Source organism: Vombatus ursinus, unplaced genomic scaffold (genome assembly GCF_900497805.2).
Source record: "Vombatus ursinus unplaced genomic scaffold, bare-nosed wombat genome assembly UNPS02000580.1, whole genome shotgun sequence".
NCBI classification, from domain to species: Eukaryota; Metazoa; Chordata; class Mammalia; order Diprotodontia; family Vombatidae; genus Vombatus; species Vombatus ursinus.
Window position 1 is genome coordinate 8,811,274 of NW_020940358.1, and position 19,912 is coordinate 8,831,185.

Sequence of the window (19,912 nt, forward strand, 5' to 3'; positions counted from 1 at the left end):
CAAGTGTCTGACACCAGATTTGAACTCAGGTCTTCTTGACCTCAGCGCCAGTGCTCTATCCACTGTGCCACCTAGCTGCCCCTGGATTAGTTGTTAAAGACACGTTAGTCATCAATGACCATTAGAAGCCAAGGAAGTTATATTTCAGAATCAGCAGCCAGTATGACTCTTAAAGTTATTCTTGTTTAATTTCTAAGCTTTTCTAAATTCTTTATTAATTACTTGTGTAGTTAAGGTGGAAATTAGGAAGATGTTGGGCAATTCTTCTGGCTACTAGTATAAATTACGCATTCTTTGAAACTTATATCTCAAACTAGTCAATATTAACATCCAGTATTTCAATTTTTTGATTGATTTGTGATAATAGATGTGAGCACTTGCTCCACTAGTACAGATTGTATCCCCTCCACAACTTTTTATATTATATTGTTTTTATCTACATCTTTCTGTAAAGCCTCAAGAGACAATCTAGCTAACACACTGAAGGTCTTTCTCTGGGTTAAAAATTTTTTTTAGTGGTAACAACGAAACACATGATTTATCTTTAATTATACTTCTCTCTTGTTCTGTGACCAACCTCCCTTCTCTTATGGTCATCTGTTTTCTTGATACCTCTTCTTGTGCACAAGTCCTCATTGATAATCTTTTTTTTGGGGGGGGGTGAGGCAGTCGGGGTTAAGTGACTTGCCCAAGGTAACACAGCTAGTACATGTCAAATTTTTGGTCTGAGGCTGGATTTGGACTCAAGGTTTTCCTGACTTCAGGGCCAGTCCTCTACTTCATTGATAATCTTCAGTAGCATGTATCTTTCTATTGCCCTTTGGCTATCAGCAATTTTGATTCTTTTGAGATGGTGGTGTTCCATTACTCACAGTCTTGTAGCATTACTGGGACAGTATTGCTATTAAAAAAATAGACTCGGGGGCAGCACGGTGATGCAGTGGATAGAGCACCGGCCCTGGAGTCAGGAGGACATGAGTTCAAATCCAGCCTCAAACACTCACTAGCTGTGTGACCCTGGGCAAGTCATTTAACCCCAATTGCCTCACCAAAACAAAACAAAAAAAAAATAGATTGCAGTTTCTCTCTTATCTCTTTCTTCTTATATTCTCTCTTCCTTTTTATAGTCGGCTTACTGTACCTGTATGTGTCCATCCAGAAAATATATACGAGCTGTCCACCCAACATCATTTTATAATCTGAGCAATGTGTGTTTTTCATCCTTTTTCTTTTTATGGCGTAAATGATTAGACTGATCTCTTTTGAACAGTTCTAAATTTTATTCTGATCTTCTGAGATGCAGTAAAATTTTTACTCTGCTTGGAAATAATATACAATTTTTAAAGAGAAAAAAATTTAGTAAATTTTAGGCACATTCCTAAATAATTACTTGAGAGGAAAACTTTCATTTATTGTTGAGGCTTGTAATCTTAGAGTGTATTAAAACAGATCTTAGTAGTTTAACTTTTTTTGTTACCATTGACTTAAGTACACAAGTTCAGAATAAGTGACACATGTGATAAAAATTTCAGGTTGTTTTTAGTTTGTCTGTTTTGTTTCCATAGTTCCTGTGGTCAAACCTGCTGTATTACCTGGCACCAAAGCTCTTTCTACTGTTTCAGCACAAGCGGCTGCTGCACAAAAAAATAAACTTAAAGAACCTGGAGGTGGTTCTTTCAGGTACAGATTAAACTTTGTCACACATGCTTTTAAAGCAGACAGACTTTAAAAGCATCACTTATTCGTATTCTTAATCTTTGGTTTTGATAGTTCTTGTCAGATCAATTGATTAATCAATCAGCAAGCATTCATCAAGCATCTTTTTTGTGTTGGGCATTGGGCTAAATCCTGGGTATCCAAAGACAAAGAATAAAACATTCCCTGTTCTTCAAAGCTCTGAGAACTAATGGCAGATGAGCACAATGTCCTCAGAAGCTCTGAAGTCCTCCAAAGCATGACTTCTCTACTCTACAGCATCCATTTTTAAAAAGGATTTTAAATTTGATGACACATATTTTCCAAGGTCAAAGTAGGCTAAATAAGCGTCATGATGAAGGGAGGTGGGATATGAAAGCTTTTTTTTTTTTTTTCATTATATGAAGCTATAGGAATATATATGTTTTTCACCTTTTTTTTTTGGCAGTTTGACCTAGTAACAAGTAGACAATTTGAAGGTAAATGCAGGCTTTCAGAAAACTTCCAAAAAACAAAAAACAAAATTCACGGCAGGGAATAGAAAATTTATATAGCCTCCTAGACTCAGGCCCAATTCCTGCCTTATAATACCCTAATTAATTTTTTCTTTAAAAAATGATTATTGTTTAAAAAGTAAGAAAAGACTGTCTTCTTTGAATTTTAGGATGTAGGGCATATTTATAATAGATATTAAGGTCTTTCAAGGAACAAGGAGAAGAGATTCCATTTTGAGTACATGGTAGTTTGCCTTTTTATTTTTTAAAGTTTCATTATAGTTTGTATTTTTCAGAGGCACTCTGTTTCCATTTCATCACTGTCTTCCCCCAGCAAAAACAAAAACCTCTTTAAAAAAATGTGTGTGTTTTCCCCCATAAATTTCCTGTGCAGATGTCGTGATCTTTTCTCTTTTTTTCCTCAGGGATGATGATGACATTAATGATGTTGCATCAATGGCAGGAGTGAACTTATCGGAGGAGAGTGCAAGGATATTGGCGACAAATTCTGAATTAGTGGGCACATTAACAAGGTCTTGTAAAGATGAAACCTTTCTCCTTTCAGCACCTTTACAAAGAAGGATATTAGAAATAGGTATGTTGATATTCAGAAGAATTGAGTTAGTGTTACATATCAAGAGTTACTCTGGCCAGCAGCTTAGATTTTTGATAAGTATGAGTGGTTACGTTGGTCTTCATATGAATGAATCTGTGTACATTTGATACATTGCCTAGCCTGTGTGTTTCATAGTGATCATTATCACTAGTTGGAAAGTTTACATTATTTTTTTTTCCTACTTTGAGTTTGGAATACTTATCTTCATATTTAATACTATAAAATTTGAGTGATTGGGGGAGAAAATCTGAAAAAAAAAAAGAAGTCATGGAGTGAAGGGTTTAAACCATTATGGAAACTCTCACAGTGTAAACTTTGACCCTAGGTAAAAAGCATGGAATAACAGAACTGCATCCTGATGTAGTAAGTTACGTGTCACATGCAACACAGCAAAGGCTACAAAACCTCGTAGAAAAAGTATCAGAAACTGCCCAACAAAAGAATCTTTCTTATAAGGTAATGACACTATTTTATTAACAGTGGAGTTAAGGTGGGTGTAGACAATAGGCTGGCTCTGTGACAGAGGCTATGAAGAAAGGTTTTCAATATAAACTAAGGGGGCTGAGGTAGCTCAGGTGCCATTTATATCTCTTTTGAGAGTATTTTGAGTTTTTCACAATAATAGCTTTCAAGGAAATTTTCATTGTTTTTGTTCATGGTATTCTAAGTTTCTGAAAGAGTCATGGAGAACTGAATAATAGTTATATAGTAGACTAAGGAAGATTATTAACAGACTCACTGCTTTGGAAGTTAGAGGATCATTATGTGCTGTTACTAAATATCTTTTTAAAATAGTTACATTAATCTAGTCACCACACAGGACAAAAGACTCTATATCCAAAGGCTTGATATACTGAGATGACTGGCTTGACACAGGGAAACCTCTGCAGCTGTTACATTTTCTTTTTCTTTACACACATCTTATCCCATTCTTTTTCTTTACACACATCTTATCCCATTGCTTCCTTCTATATGTCTTTCCCTGATTGGTGGAGGATTGGAAGGGATTACTACGACCCAGCTTCACCTACTCATTGAACCAAAATATCGCCTACATTGAAAAACATAAATTTGAGCACTGTAAAACTCTTAAAACATAACTTTACATTCAGAAATAACATGAATTGCCATTTTAGGGGTTAATATAGCAGTTAAGATTAGCCAGCAATAGGTAAACATTGTGAACTCTAGTTAATATTCACATAGTAAACATTCATATTTTATTTTTATTAGTTTAATTTTGTAAATAAGAAGGGTTCTCAAATGGTAATATTCAATTTTTATTTTCTATTAGATAGTACTTTCTTGATATTTAATGTTAGACTTAAAAGTCATGTCCTAGTGAGATTAGAGAACAGGTCATATTTGTTTTGATGACTAAAAATGAACTCTAGAAAAAGGTCATGGAAGGGAATTAGTATTAGTCATATGGAGTCTTGTTCAGATGTGTTGTGTAAGCTTCTACATATTATATTTTCAAATTTGTGATTAAGAGTACTTTTGCTTTTCCTGCAGGATGATGAAAGATATGAACAGGCAACTGATGTCCGGGCACAGCTCAAATTCTTTGAACAACTTGATCAAATTGAAAAACAGAGAAAAGATGAACAAGAGAGAGAAATTTTAATGCGAGCGGCAAAGGCAAGTGCTTGGATTTCAGACCCAATGGGATTTGTAGAGCCAACAAGATTAAATGGTTCTGCTGGCTCTTACCACAGGGGCCATTCATTTCTCCTTCATAAGAGTCAATGTGAAGGCCACTTTACTGGCTTTAAAAGCAGAGGACCCAGGTTCGAATCCTGCCTCTTTAACACATGAACTGAGTGACCAACTGGGTATGTTTCATTTGAAAAATTTCCACTGAAGAATGTGGGAATCCTAAGATTTTTATCCCCCAAAACAATGGCTTAAGTTTAATGTATCTTGAGTTTTTCAAGGTTCTAATGTTGGATTATCCAAAATAAAGGTACTATATAAAACTCTATAAGCAAATGGTAATATCTGAGCTACATTGTGTATCACAGTTTTTCCCTTTCTTTACTCCTAGAATAAAAAAAAAATAAATCTACAAAATGGTCACCCTTGACTAGGACAAAATTCTGAATTTATTTATCTTTAAAGTGTTGATTTGTGCATCATTATCAATATTATTTAATTGTTTACTAGGTCTAGGATGCTTTTCTAGTTCCATAAAAGACTTGATTCAGTTGTTTAGCAGTTTTTGTGTTAAGGGGTTGCATTTTGACCTAGAAAAAAAGCAAAAATTCCCCCAGGGTGATTAAACCTAATTTTTACAAAGGTCTTTGAATAATACTTAGTTAATTTGGATTGTACATGATTTAAATCATGTTCCCAAACTTCATATGAATAGTAAAAATTTGCACTAACATGGTTCTTATCCTTCATAACAGTTTTGTGCTTAGCTCATAGGACTCTGATTGAATTGTGCTTAACATCTTAAAATGACCAGTAAGAAAATTTAATTAAATTTCACTAGACCTAGGATCATTTTTGTTGACTTTTCGGAGAAGCTTCTTTCCCCCTCTTACTTGCAACCCTAAAATTCTAACTAGTGACACATTAAAAATGTCCTTGAGTCTAGAAATTAGGGTCATTTGACACACCTGTGAAGTGCACATTGACTCCATTGGTGGTAGTTTCATGCTGACAAATATAAAGGAAAAATAACTTCTAGTCAATAAAATATGATCTTTGAAAATGGAAAAGTTTTGGTTGCAACTTAGTTTCTTATTTTTTCTCCCTTTTCCCTTTTTATTCTTTCAAAATACAGTCTCGATCTAGGCAAGAAGATCCAGAACAACTTAGGTTGAAACAGAAGGCAAAGGAGGTATGTTTTATTATATTTTTGTATTGTATTTTTATGTAACATGTATAATAAATAATTATAGTTAACATTTTCTTTTGCTTTTTCAAAAATAGATGCAGCAACAAGAGCTAGCACAGATGAGGCAAAGGGATGCCAACTTAACGGCATTAGCAGCAATTGGTCCTAGGAAGAAAAGGAAAGTGGATTCTCCGGGACCTGGATCAGGGACAGAGGTACAGTAGAGTTAGAGAATTTTAGAGCTGATCATCTATCAAAAAGTTAATTCTTGTATTCAAATTATATGAACAGTTTTACTTTGTCAAGATGTTTGGTGATGCAGTTTAGGATGGGAGGATAAGACTAATTTTAAAGCATGTAAGTAAGAGTTGAAAAGGAAGTGACATGAAAATATAGCATTGAAAAAAATTATTAGAAACCTAACCTTGAATATCAATAAAAACAACTAAGCTTATTAGTCAACTAAACTAATTAGTCAGTTTCAGTTATATAAAGTAATACATTTTTAGTCCTTCTCTTTAAGTCCCTATTAGAATTCTTTGTCTATTCATTGTTTTTCACTTTTGCCTGTGATCTCAGTTAACATACATTTCATTCTTCTAGTTCTGCTTTGTTCACTTTGAATTATATCATAAATGCCTTTCTAGATTTCTTTGTATTCTTCATACTTGTCAGTCTTAATAGCAGTGTAAATGTTCCATTACATTAATGCATCCTGATTTAACCATTTTCCTGTTATTGAGTAGTTAGGGTACTTCCAGTTCTTTTGCATTTATATCTAGTGTTGCTATGAAATTCTTTAAACAGATCTTTTTCCTTTTTTGTTTTTTTTTCTTTTTTTTAATAACATTTTAGGGATGTATTTGCAACAATTAAATTATTGGGTCAAAGGGATGATTTTTTTTTTAACTTTTACTGTGTACTACCAGATTGTTCTCCAAAAAGATTAAAAAATTTTGGATTTACACCAGCAATGAATGAATGTACTTTTTTCTGCACAACCAACCCCAGGATCATTGATTTATATTTCATTTAACTCTTTTTGTGTGTGTGTGTGCCAATTTAATATATATATGAGTGCCACCTCAGGGTTGTTTTAATTTGCATTTTTTGATTGAAAAATTTTCTGGTAATTATTAACAACTTAGGTAGAAATTTCAGTTTGAAGTTTTTTTTTTTCCAGTTTGATTTTTATGATATATATATTTCTCTTGTTTCCTTTTTCTGTGTTAATAACCTAGCCCAAACTGTTATTTATCTACTTTAACATTAGTGGTAACTGAAGCAGAATTCATGTACCAGTTGCTTGAAAAGTATTAAAAAGTATTAACTTTCAAACCTAGATGGAACAACTAAGATTGCCTATAATTTTAGATCACTTTAGAACTTCACAAGTTTCCCTAAAGAAATAATTTACATTAATGTCTCTCATAACATTTTATATGATATTGATGCTGTATGCTGACAGCTGCTTTGGTGTACAGGTCATTTACACATACCCCTTTTAAGATAATATTTGATTTGAGCTTCTTAAAATAATAAATATATCCTAATTTGAAAGTATTATCACTTTGTTTTTGTTATCATCAGTTCATATCTGAACATTCTTTGAGAACATGGGTCTAGGTTATGACTTGAGAAGAATATAAAAGAGGACATTTCTCTTTTATTCTTTAGTAGATTTCTAATAGGTTGATGTGGGTAGTCTTTCAAACAGTAGAGGTCATAATCCAAACATGTCTTCTCATCTCCTGTAACTCCTGTACATGTTCTCCAAGTGGACTTACCACACTATACAGGAGGCCTTTCTTTAGCTCTTTCAACATGCTATGCCTACCAGTGTAGTATGTGAGGTATCCATTTTGTTTTCTGTTGCTCGCACTATGTAATCAACCTGACTCTTTTTCTGGTTATACATCATCCTTGGTAATTTGCTGTACCTTGTTTATGCATGCCATGTGTCTTTCCATAGTTCTTAGTGTGACCTGCAGGTTTGATTCTTCTGACATTGCAGTGTTATCTAGGTAGCTACGTGGTGCAATGGATAGAGTGCTAGATTTGGAGTCAGGAAGACCTGAGTGCAAATATCACCTCAGGCATTAATTAGCTATGGGACCTGGGGCAAGTTACTTAACTTCAGTTTCCTTATTTGTAAAATCCTACCTTCCAGGATCGTAGTGAGGACCAAATGAGATAATATTTGGAAAATGCTTTATTAGCCATTATTTTTCATAGTCATATAGCATTGCCCAAAGAATACTTGTGTCAAATAGGTTTTTGCTTTAGGGAAAAACTTGGGCTCGTTGAGAATGATTTTCAATTTCCCAAATGCATTTCGATTTCTTTTTTACTTCTGTTCAATTCTGGGCCTAGTTCATTGTCCATCTGTAGTATACGTCCAAGATACATGTATCCAACTTCCCATCACAGAACAATGGGTGTTCTTCACCTACCAACTTCCTACCACAGGACAATGGATATTCTTCATTTACTCAGTTTTCCCTGTGTAGATTATTAGGCTGAGTTTCTCTTTTAGCTTGATAATATGTTTCTAAAGTAAATGTTAGTTTATAAATTGTTGACTTACTCACTTAAATAGTTTATTTGAATTCTTTTTTGGGAGAGTGGGATTTGTTGCATTTGTCCTTTCGTTTTAACATGAAAACAAGTATATTAGGATGCCTTTGGAAAACTGTCAGATCAAAGTAGATAACAGTTATATTTCCTCTAATAATCAGAAGAGAATTTGACATTAATCTTTAGCCTATGTATTAGCTCGCATTCTAATATTGGAGGAAAACATCATTGCTGCTGATTTGAGGGACTTGAATCTGTAATTATCCTTATAATTTTGGACCTGTTTCCTTTTGATCACTTCTTTCCCTCAACCTTTTCCATCTGTTAAGGCCAGCTACAGTGCTTCACCTCATACTCCTAAATTCTTTCAGTCACTAAAGATAAGCCCTTTAACAAATGGGCTTGGTTTTTATGCAGTGGGGAGAAAAGGTCTCCTGACCTGTCTGTTCTTACTATACTCTTGATTCAGGTCATCCGTCATGTGTGTATTCAGTGCCCATCATGTGCAGCGAATGGAAAGACAAAAATAAATGTCACCCCCAAGGAGCTTACATTTTGTTGGGGGCAAAACATTTGTTTTAATGGAATAGCTTTCAAGAACTGAGTCACCATCACACCATGATGAGATATCATCAGATTGAGATGTGGGTGGATAGTATGAAAGAACGTTTATTAAGCACTTATGAGCTGAGTGCTGAGGATACAAATAGAGAAAGAAGAAAGTCCCTGCTCTCCAAGAGCTCACATGCTAATTGTTTTGTTTTGTTTTGTTTTGTTTTGTTTTGTTTTGTTTTGGTTAGGCAGTGGGGTTAAGTGACTTGCCCAGGGTCACACAGCTAGTAAGTGTCAAGTGTTTCATCTGAGACCGGATTTGAACTCAGGTCCTCCTGAATCCATGGCCAGTGCTCTATCCACTGCACCACCTAGCTGCCCCTCTCACACGCTAATCGAAAGAGATTGTACATGTAGGACGATTCAGCTGCAGGGGAAATGGCAAAGCCCAGGAGTTCTTAGGGTGCATTGGCAGGTTGGGAGAGGAGGAAGGGTTATAGTAAATGGAAAATAATTAGTTTATCCCTCTAAGTGTGGATATGTTGCAAATTACAATTATTAACTACAAGATAAGATATACTTGCACATAGGAATTTATTTTGCAATTTTTGAAGTAGATTTTTTGCCCCAGTAGTCTAATTTAAGGAAAAAAATGGAAATTAGCTAAAAGAATTAAGGTCTGAAGAAGTATAGAAAATTCTTGGTTTAATGTAAAATTAGAGTCTGTACATTTTAATATTTCAAATTAACATTAAGAATGTAAGCACAGTCTTTAGAAACTGTGTGGTATTATGACTTTGATCATTAGAAGATACTTTTTGATGTCTTAAAATTACTTAAGCTCATTTTTAAATTTTATTGAAGCTTTTCTTTAACCCCATGGTTACTTCCCAATCTGTAAACCCTCCCCCCCCCAAAAAAATTACATGCCTTGTAATAAAGGAAAAGAGTTATATAAAACTGACCAACAGTAGTCTGTCACGTCCTGTACACCCTCTCCCTCTCTTCTCAACTTTTTTGTTTCCTTTAATGGCTCTTCTTCATTTCCTTTGTCCAGTCTGGTTTGAAGTTCTGTTTATCCTACCTAGAAAATATCTCAAGTCTCCCTAGGATAGGCCTTCATTGTCTGTTGCCTGGACTGTTGTAGTCTCTTGACTTACGTACCTGCCTTCTATTGTATTTCCCTTCCCACCAACTTCATCATGTGAATGTTAGCTTTTCATTGCATACCTATGAATGTAAATTCCATTCCTCAAAAGCTTTACATTGTTTTCTCATTTCCTGCTGAATAAATGATGAATTCAGTAGCCTAGAACAGTCTGGTTCCAGCCTACCTTCTCATCCTTCTCTTACCACTCTTCCTTCATCTGCATGATGCCCCAAACTGGATGACTCAGTTTTCTCTGAATATATTCTGTGTTCATCTCCATGCCTTTGTTGATGGCATTCCCTTTGCCTCAAATGTGTTTTCCTCATCTCTGCTTATTTAAATCCTTCTCAGCTTAAATGGTGGATCTTCCCTGAAGCCTTCCTTGATCCCTACAGCTAGAAGTTACCTCTCTCTGCTCCATACTTTCCTAACCTTTGTTGCTATTTATTTTTTACATTTTGTATATTATATTTGAAATATAAAGGGGAGGGGAATAAACATTTATTAAGAGTCTACTGTGTGTGAGTGCTTTTCAGTTTGTTTTTTCATTTGAAAGCAGGCATCATGCTGTGTATCGTTATATCTACCCAGTGCCTAACATAGGACCTTACACATTATTTGTGTTCAGCATATTTATTGAGTAAGCATGCTGCCAAATTATTGTTTAATTAAATAAGCTTACAGTTTGCAAATCTAATCTTTTAAGAACCACTTGATTTTTAACTCATACAAGTAGGCTATTGTAACCAATTATAACTTGATATTCTTCATTCTGATATTAATTCATTCTTCATTCTCGCCTTGTCATTATTTGCATGCAGTTTGTAAAGGCTGATTACAAGGTATGGCATATATGGTTTTCTGTATTAGAGGTTTACAAATGGATCTTTTAATGTTAAAGGGATTTTGAAACCTAATTAGGTAAAAGTCACAATTATACAGTGTTTTCTTAATTCAGAAGATGGGTTAAGAGTGTTTGATAGATGTCTAGTTCTTTTCATTAGTTTAAGGGCCTCCTGATGTAGTAGTGATTATGGTCTTCCTATGAATTAAAAAATTTCTTTGCTTTCTGTCTCTTCATTAAATCTATTTAGTTTTTATGTTTCCATTCATTCTTTCTATACATGAATGGATCCTGGCTATCTAGACAAATTATAGATGACTCATTTCAGTATTGCTTTTATATTAATCACTACATTTTTATTAAGCACTTATTATTCACTAGGCACTATACTAAATACTAATGCTACAAAGAAAAATTGTAAACATTTCCTGTCCTTAAGGATCTTATATTCTAATGAAGGAGACATTTTATACATGTCTAGATTTAGACAAAGTGTCTGTACTCCTTTATAACTATTCCTGGAAAACCAGAAATGAATGGGAAAACTCATTGCCCTATTTGAGTGCCTGCAGTATCACCAATCAAATAAGCAGCCTGATTTTCCACAAGTAACTTAGAATAATAATTCTGCAAGTAATACCATTCCCAGAAAAAAGAATCTACTCTTTAGAAACTGGCTCCAGAATTTTATCATTCCCACAAAGTTCTTCTTATTCCTGTCTTACAGGTCTGTATTTGATGTATCTCTTAATTTTTCTGACCTGTGTCCTTGTTTGCATCTTTCTTAAGATGCAGACTGGTAACCTTCTCAGATCTCTATTGCTATTTGCACTATTTCTGAATTAGCCCCCATTGGCAGTTTAGGGATAGAGTACAGTTTTGGTCAAGATATCAAAATAGAAGCTTGTTTTTCATACTCCTTTTTAAAAATTGGTTTCCCGCACTGTTGATTATATGTATGGGAAGTGGACTTCCCCTTGGTCAGCTTCAGGTAATGTCAGTGGGACAGGACATTTATGGTGTACCTCATTCTCATTGAGCATGTGTCCTAGGTCCCTTTGTTGAAGTAACATTTCCATTCACTTGAATAGAATTTCAAGACTTAGTAGACAGTAACATAGGAGGAATAAAAGTAATAGGAAGAACTTTTCATTCTAAACAAGTGACTGTTAATCCAGTAGTATCTGAAGTAGAGTTGATCTTAATTTGCTTTATTTGAATCTCATTAACTTTTTAAAATTTCAAGTTTGTAAAGATACTAATGTGATATATTAATAATGTATTCAAATCTTTAATAACATTCATTACTACTTTCTTCACTTATATTTTAGTTGAGCTCTGCCTTTATCAGCATGGTTCATTCCCTTACCAGTGAAGATTACAGCCCTTCTGTCTCTTTGCATTTATTTATTTATTTATTCATTTATTTATTTGCTTAGGCAATCGGGGTTAAGTGACTTGCCCAGGGTCACATAGCTAGTAAGTGTTAAGTGTCTCAGGCTGGATTTGAACTCAGGTCCTCTTGACTCCAAGGCCAGACCTCTATTCACTGTGCCGCCTAGCCGCCCCCAACTCTTTTCATATGGGATGATCTTTGTCCCAATCTTTTTATAAATCCTCCTTAAAGGATCTGTCTGATGTACTGGAGACCTTTCTGTGGTTCTTCTAATATTTAACGGATACCGCATAGCCATTCAACTGTCCTGTTGCCTTTCTTTCTCACTTAGCAGACCAGCAAACTTCTTGAACATGTCATTGTTAGCAACATGCAGTAACCCTACCATGTGCCTACCATGTTTTTCCATTGCCTTTGAGCTATGTATATCTTTAATTCTGAAGTTGTGGTGTTCCATGATTCAGCTATATATCAGCAGAAGAATATTGTGTTAAAGAAGTAGACTTTTGGGCCAGAGGGGCAAAATGTTCCCTAAAATAATTCCAATTAAAAGTCACAGTATCTTAATTTAATAGTGTGACTTCGGTAGGTTTTATGAGCTCTGCATGCCATCTGCTGGCCATAAGCATTTACTGCTTTTAAGTACGCAATTTAAAAATGAAGCAGTACTTCTTCATATGTCACATTGCCTAGTGTACTGAAAATATTTATATTAATGCTGTTATATTGTCAAATTCAGAAACTTTAGTGTTTAAGTCCATTTATTCCAAATACCACATTAGTATTTGAGCTCCACACAAGTATTCTCCATCAAGATCTTCTTAGTCTTGGGAATATATTAATTTCCTTTGTAAAAGGAGTGAGTTGGACTAAATGACTTCTAAGTTCCTTCTGTGCTTGTGTTCCTGTGTTTCTAAATGTGTTCCTGACTTCATTCCATTCATATTTTCTTTTCAGTATTATGTGAGGTCAGTCCACAGAAAGTCAACAGGCATTTACTATGTGCCAGGCACTATGTTAACTGCTGGGGGTACAAAGGAAGGCAAAAACACTGTCTCTGCCCTAAGGAGTTCACCTTCTAATGGACGTAAGATTAAAAAAAAACTGTATATGCAGTCAGTTGAGAAATACTCACACCAATGATCTTTGAAGCACTGAATACATTTGAAGTGTACTTAACTCACTCTCAGGTTTAAAGGGCACCATTAACAATAAATTTTGTTGATTTGTTAAAGAAGAACAAGTGGACAAAATAGATAAAAGAAGTTGCAAAATAGCAGTGTATTTAAGATATACTCATGTGGGGAAATCCAGAAACCCAGATGGGGCAGTGGTGATGATTGAACCATGGTGGAGAGCACTAGAGTGAAGCTTAGCAGAGGGAGAAATAGAAGTAATATTATCATGGAAGTATACTAGAAACTACCTGAACAAAAAGAAATTTAACAGTGTGTTTGGGAAAGACATGATAAACCCGTCATGAAAACTTGATTTTATCTGTCTGTCGGTCTTATCTATCTATCTGGAATGGAGGACTTCAACTTTCCAAACTATTTCTTTGCCAAAAGCAGAACAGCTGATAAATTCTTGAATGCCATAGTAATCATTTCATTTTAAGAGGTGGAGAAAATGATAAGGGACACTGCTGTTTTAGACTTGATTCTGACAAATAAGTTGCTGAAGTAGAAATGATGTAATAGTTATTTGTCCCCAAGTTTTCCATCTTAGAATTCATGATAGAGAAACAGAGGAAAGCTGGACCTGTTATGACCCATACTCTAGATTTTGGGAGATTGTATTTCAAAGGGACATAAGAAAGGATAGGTAGAATCATGTGACCTAAAATTCTACATGGGAAGCACTTAGTGATGCAGTTGTTAAGACATAAATGCAAACTATTCAAACCAGGAAGAAAATGTGTGCCAAGATATGGGGATGCATAGAGAAGTAATTAACCAATTCAGATTCTAAGGATACACATAGGGTATGGAAGAATGGATATGTCAAAGAATAGAATGAATATAAAAATACAATACTGTAGGTAGAGTGTCAGGGCACTACAATTCAGAATAATTCTATTTTGGCAATGAGTGCTGTGGGCAACAAAAAGCCTTTATTTTATTTTTTAAAAAATCTGTGTTGAGGGCAGATCAAAGAAAAGATAGGACAATAATGGACCATCATGAGAAAGTATAACTACTACTTCTGTTTTCTCTGCCAAGCGTAATGATCCTTGAACTAGAAAGACAAAAATTTTTGAGAGGGAATCAAGATTCAAGATAAGGGAGTAGATGGAAAGAAAATTGAAGGTAACTTGCCATATGTTAATACATCACTAGGCCTGGGCAAACTACATCATTCGGTGCTGAAAGAAATGACAGAAGTGATTATTGAACCTTTGTTTGTGATCTTTGAAAGATCATAGAGAATGGGAAATGTCTTATAGAGTAAGAGATAGGCAAGTGTGATCTTGTGAGTTCTCAAAACTAAAGGCTTGTTGAGTTTGACTATAATGATAGGGTCTAGAATTTTGTGAGGAATCAGAGGGATGATTGGTAATTATTTAGAAAAGGGACTGATAATCACTAAGAGCCAGTGACTTCATCATGGAGAGGTCATATCTTACTTATTACCTTTATTTTTTGAATATGCTAATGTGGCCAGGAGTTCAGAGGAATGCCATAGATATCGTAGTATTTCCTGGTATCATTGTTCACAAGATGTGGGTTAGGTGGATTCAGAGCTGATTCAATGACTAAATCCAAAGAAAAGTTTTTGGCCATATGGTCTCTAGTGGAATGCCTCATGGATTTGTCCTTGTTCAGTGATTTTATTGATGACTTGAAGGAGTATTGCGAATTTGCAGATGACATTACCCTGACAGGGATATTACTAATAGAATCAAAATCTAAGAAAACCTTGACAGACTAGAACAAGTGAGTTAAATCTACCAAGATGAAATTTATTAGAAATAAATATTAAGTTCTTTACTTGAGTTCAAATAATTTCATAAATTCAAGATGAGAGACACATACCTAGACAATAGTTCACATGAAAAAGATTTGGGGAGTTTTAGTGGATTGCAAGCTCAAAATGAGTCAACATTGTTACATGTTAAAAAAAAAATCTAATGCTATCTTAGGTTGCATTAAGGTATGTATATGGGAGAAAGTGGGGGGTGAGTTAGTAGTGTCTCTGTACCTGACTTGATTGGATCATATCTAGAATGAATACTGTATCCAGTTTTGAGTATCACATTTTAGGAAGGACGAACTGCAACATGTCTAGAAAAAGGTAACCAGAATGGTAAGGCGACTTGAAACCATGCCACAGATGACTGTTTAGCAGAAATGGGGAAAATTTCTCTTTCCAAGATTACTAATTATCTCTTAATTGCAAACTCTAATGGCCTTTTCTTAGACCTCATATTTCTTGATCTTTTGTAAGTACTTGACACTGTTGACCATCCTTTCTTCCCTGGGTTTTTGTGACAATATTCCCTTTTGGTTCTTCTCTGAGTCTGGATCATCATTTTTGTTCTACCTTCTATATGAGAAGTTACCTCAGGGCTTTGCTCTGGGTTCTCTTCTGTCTTTGTGCCCTATCCCAGTGATTTCATTAGCTTCTATGGGATCATCTATCACTTATGAATATCATAATGCAATTAAGTAGATTCAGAGCTACCTCAGTGACTGTAACCGAAAGAAGTCTCAGATCTCTGTATCTATCCGGAATCTCTCTTCTGAACTCTAGCCCTGCATCACCACCAGCTTTTTGCAAATCTCCCTCTGGATGTTCCATAGTCATCTCAAGCTCAGTATATCCAAAACAGAACTCATTTCTCCCCAAATCATCTCTTCTTTCTAACTTCCTTCTTTCTGTTGAGAGTGTTGCCCAACTTTGCAAACTGGCTGTCATCTTTGATTATTTTTCACATCCAGTTGGTTGCCAAGTCTTGTCAGTTCTACCTCCACGGTATACATCTATCCCTTCCCTCAACTTATACAGCTACCATCCTATTTCAGGTACTCATCATCTCTTCTCCTGGATTTTTACATTATAGCTTTCTAATTAGTCACCTGGACTCCAGTCTCTCCCCCCCTTTCAATTCATTTTCCACACAGCTGTCAGATAATCCTAAGGCACAGTTCTGACCATGTCATTCCCCAAATCAAGAAGATCCATTGCCATCTTCTTGGCTTTGTTATAAAATATAAACTCTTTTGTTTGGCTTTTAAAGCCCTTCACAGTCTGATCCCAGTATACCTTTCTAGACTCATTCTTTCCTTTCTCTCCTATTTTAAAGCTTCATGGACCCTGTGTTCCAGCCAGATGGCATACTTGCTATTCTCTGTATACAACATTCCATCTGACAGCTTTGTTCTTTTGCGTAGACTAGACATTCCTAGTATGCATTCTATACATCACAGAATCTCAGTGCTACCTCCTACAGGAAGCCTATGCTGATCCTTCTGGTAACTAGTTTCCTCCTTTGGGAAATTACTTTGTATATATTTTGTTTATGTAAATGTATGTTATGTTATGCAAATGCTAATTATTTGGATAGAATGTATGTTATGCTATGTAAATGCTAATTATTTGGATGGAATGTAAGCTCCTTGGGGGAGGAGATTTTTTCCTTTTTTGTCTTTGTATCTCTAATCCCAGCTACTTGTTTTATGTTGTTGAATAAATGAATGAAAGGAAAAGACCAGGATTCCAGGGGAACCCAATATTTTTCTCCTACTATTTAAAGGACTGACATGAGGAAGAGGGATTAGATTTATTTTGACTGGTGCTAGTGGACAGCACTATTTCAGTGTGTGTAAGTTGTGTAGAGCCAGATTTCAGCTTGAGATAAGGGAAAAATTCTCAAGAATTAGTGCTCTCTAGAAGTAGAATGGGTCTAGCTTGGGAGATGATGGGTTCCCCACCTTCAGTGGGGAATAACGAGGCTATTGGTGTAGAAAGGATTCTTGGTCAGGTTATCAGTTGGACTGAATAGCCCCTGAAGTCCCTTCTGTGACACTTAGGTTCTTAGAAGAACAGTCTCTTTCCATTCTGGCTAGTATTTATATGTTAGGTGACCCCCTGGTCATCCACTAAAGTAAATTCAACCCATAAAATCATTGAAATGTTCCAATTGTATTAAATACCTAACCACCATTTGTAATATTTCTGTCCAACCAGGAATATTGCTCATCCCCAGTAGTGGGAATGGGGACTATGGTGTCAGTCCCAGTTCTCTAGCAGTTCACTAGTCCTAGTTCACTAGGAACTTGTCCTTCTCATGCTGTGTCTTAAGAATTTGAGTTTGGACCCATACACAAGAAAGCAATGATTATTATATAATATTATTTAATATATATTTATATATTATACATTATACATAGTATATATTATATATAATATATTATATATGTAATATAATTATATATAATATATTACATATGTAATATATAATGTATAATACATAATATATATTATATATTTATATATAATATAATTTAATTATATAATATTATATAATACTCAAGTTAGATCCATCTTTTGTCATTTAAAAAACCTCCTACAAACTTTGTGACCTACCTAACAAGTCTACTTGCAGTAGCTCACATTTACCTAACATTATAAGACTTAAGAAATCACTCTTCTTACAGTAGGCCTTCTTTTCACGAAAAAAAAGAAACAAAATCTCAGAAAAAGTTGCATGTTTTGCCCAAGGTCACAAAGCTAGTAAGTGGCAGAAGACTGGATTTGAGTCTTGACTTTTAGCCCTGTGTTCTTTTTTAGGATTTTTCACCATATCTACTTGAAAATATTAACCTGGAACCTTTCCCTCCTACTTTTCTCTTCTCAATAGGGATCTGGAACAAGTACAGCAGTCCCGGGCAGTTCTGGAGTTGGAACGACTAGACAGTTTACGCGACAAAGGATAACACGGGTCAACCTCAGGGACCTCATATTTTGTTTAGAAAATGAGCGAGAGACAAGCCATTCACTATTGCTATACAAAGCATTCCTTAAGTAAAATGGAAAAGATCAAGGTATTTTTGATGGAGACGCCTGGGGACGTTTTTATATATTTGCAGATTACGCCTTTTTTGTAACAAGCAAATGGGATATTGTTTAAAAAACAGCCACCTCTTTACATGGAACAGTTTTATATTCCTGTTTATAAATCAACTCTTCAGTATGAGAGAAAGTCCATTTCTGTAACAGTGAGAATACTTACAAAGGCCTGTGGATATTATTAAAGGACAATTAAATCTTAACTCATCTTTGATTGAGTGGCCTTCTTGCCAAACAAGCCATATTTAAAGACTGATGGAATCGTTTAGCAAATAATTAGCTGCCCTTTGTCAGACTTGTAGCAGTCACAACATTATTTGTGCATTTTAGTTCAATTTGACTTAAGTACACTTACTACATAGGTATGTATGTCGACAGCCGGTGACCTCATTTCACTTTTTTATTTTTATTTTTTAAATAGTCAGTTGGCAAAGCAAACTGATTTTTAGACTATTTATCTTCCTCCCTGCCCTAAAACGTTCAAAATTCAAGAGGAATATTCAATTAATTTTAGAAACATAACCTCAGTTTTTAATCACAATACTGCTTATTCGAGGCCCTGAGAGTCCGTAAAGGAGGGTTCCTTCTGAATGTGTTATTAGCATCTGTAAAAAGCATTTTATTTGCTATAGTTTGTAAAGCTGTAAAGTTAAAAGAAAAATGAAAACCTTTTCAGCATAAATATATTTTACTTGCACTGTGTTTTTTAGCTAAAAGTGAAAGCTTAGATTAAAAAAAAATCAAAGTTGAGAAGAATCATCAAAAGACTGTTTCTCAGTGTGGATCAAGTGTTGAAAAATGGTTGGTGTATTTTGTCAGTAATTGTACATAATTTTTGGCACATAACATAAAAATGGCTATGTAAACTATAATTATTTTGCTAAAAGACTGTATGCAAGCTGTGGGCCAACTTTAAAGATGTCCAGAGCAAAGTCCCTTCTTTGTACCTATTTTTTTATTACAAATATACTAATTGGTTCTTTATATTTTCAGAGGTTATTGTATTAAATTGTCTATTGATAGTACTTTTATGACTGTAAATACTTTGGCTTTCTTTGTGTGAATTTCCATGTTAGACTCTCTCTCCCCTTCTTCCCTACCCCTCGCGTGTAAACTGAATGCTGATCAGTATTTTTATCAATACCTGACAACTGTTACACCTTTTATTTTGTCTTTTAGGAAATCCTGTCTTTCCATTTTTTTCTTGTAAATTTTGCACAGTTACTTGTTCATAATGTAAATATTTTACTTTCAAAAATGAAGTTTTTAATGGCTATTGTTTTATATAGGATTGAAAGAAAATTAACTCCTTTATTAAAAACAAATTTATCTGTATTTGTTCCGTCTGGTTTTGCTCTCTTTATCTCTAGCACTTACTTTACTCTTCTCCACATTTAGAATCTACTTGGAGGTAGTGGTTAGGACCTTAACTCTGTTTTTATATAAGTATTAGAATTAAAGCATTGGAGAGAAACCTAGAAATCAATTAGCACAACGCCCACATTTCTAGCACTTTGCACTTTAGTACAAGTATTATTAACCATGTGTTTCTAACGAGAAAAGAAGCTCATGATGAAGTAACTTGCCCAAGGTCATACAATTATTTATAAAGGAGAAAAGTTGCTATAAACACACTCCCCTCCCCCACCCCCCCATAAGTGTTGATAAATG

At 34.8% G+C, this 19,912-nt stretch overlaps 1 protein-coding gene across 1 annotated transcript in view; it reads left to right on the forward strand.

Annotated features, from left to right (window-relative positions):
- The window catches only part of TAF4 (TATA-box binding protein associated factor 4), a 140,305-nt gene extending 121,039 nt beyond the window's left edge, over positions 1–19,266 (forward strand). Inside the window, exons 10-16 of the mRNA XM_027847582.1 lie at positions 1,566–1,680; positions 2,615–2,784; positions 3,131–3,261; positions 4,321–4,446; positions 5,597–5,653; positions 5,746–5,865; positions 18,033–19,266. Coding sequence (XP_027703383.1) covers positions 1,566–1,680; positions 2,615–2,784; positions 3,131–3,261; positions 4,321–4,446; positions 5,597–5,653; positions 5,746–5,865; positions 18,033–18,200 — 887 coding nt within the window. The 3' untranslated portion in view covers positions 18,201–19,266. The remainder of the gene's footprint in view (positions 1–1,565; positions 1,681–2,614; positions 2,785–3,130; positions 3,262–4,320; positions 4,447–5,596; positions 5,654–5,745; positions 5,866–18,032) is intronic.
- Positions 19,267–19,912: the final 646 nt, after the last annotated feature.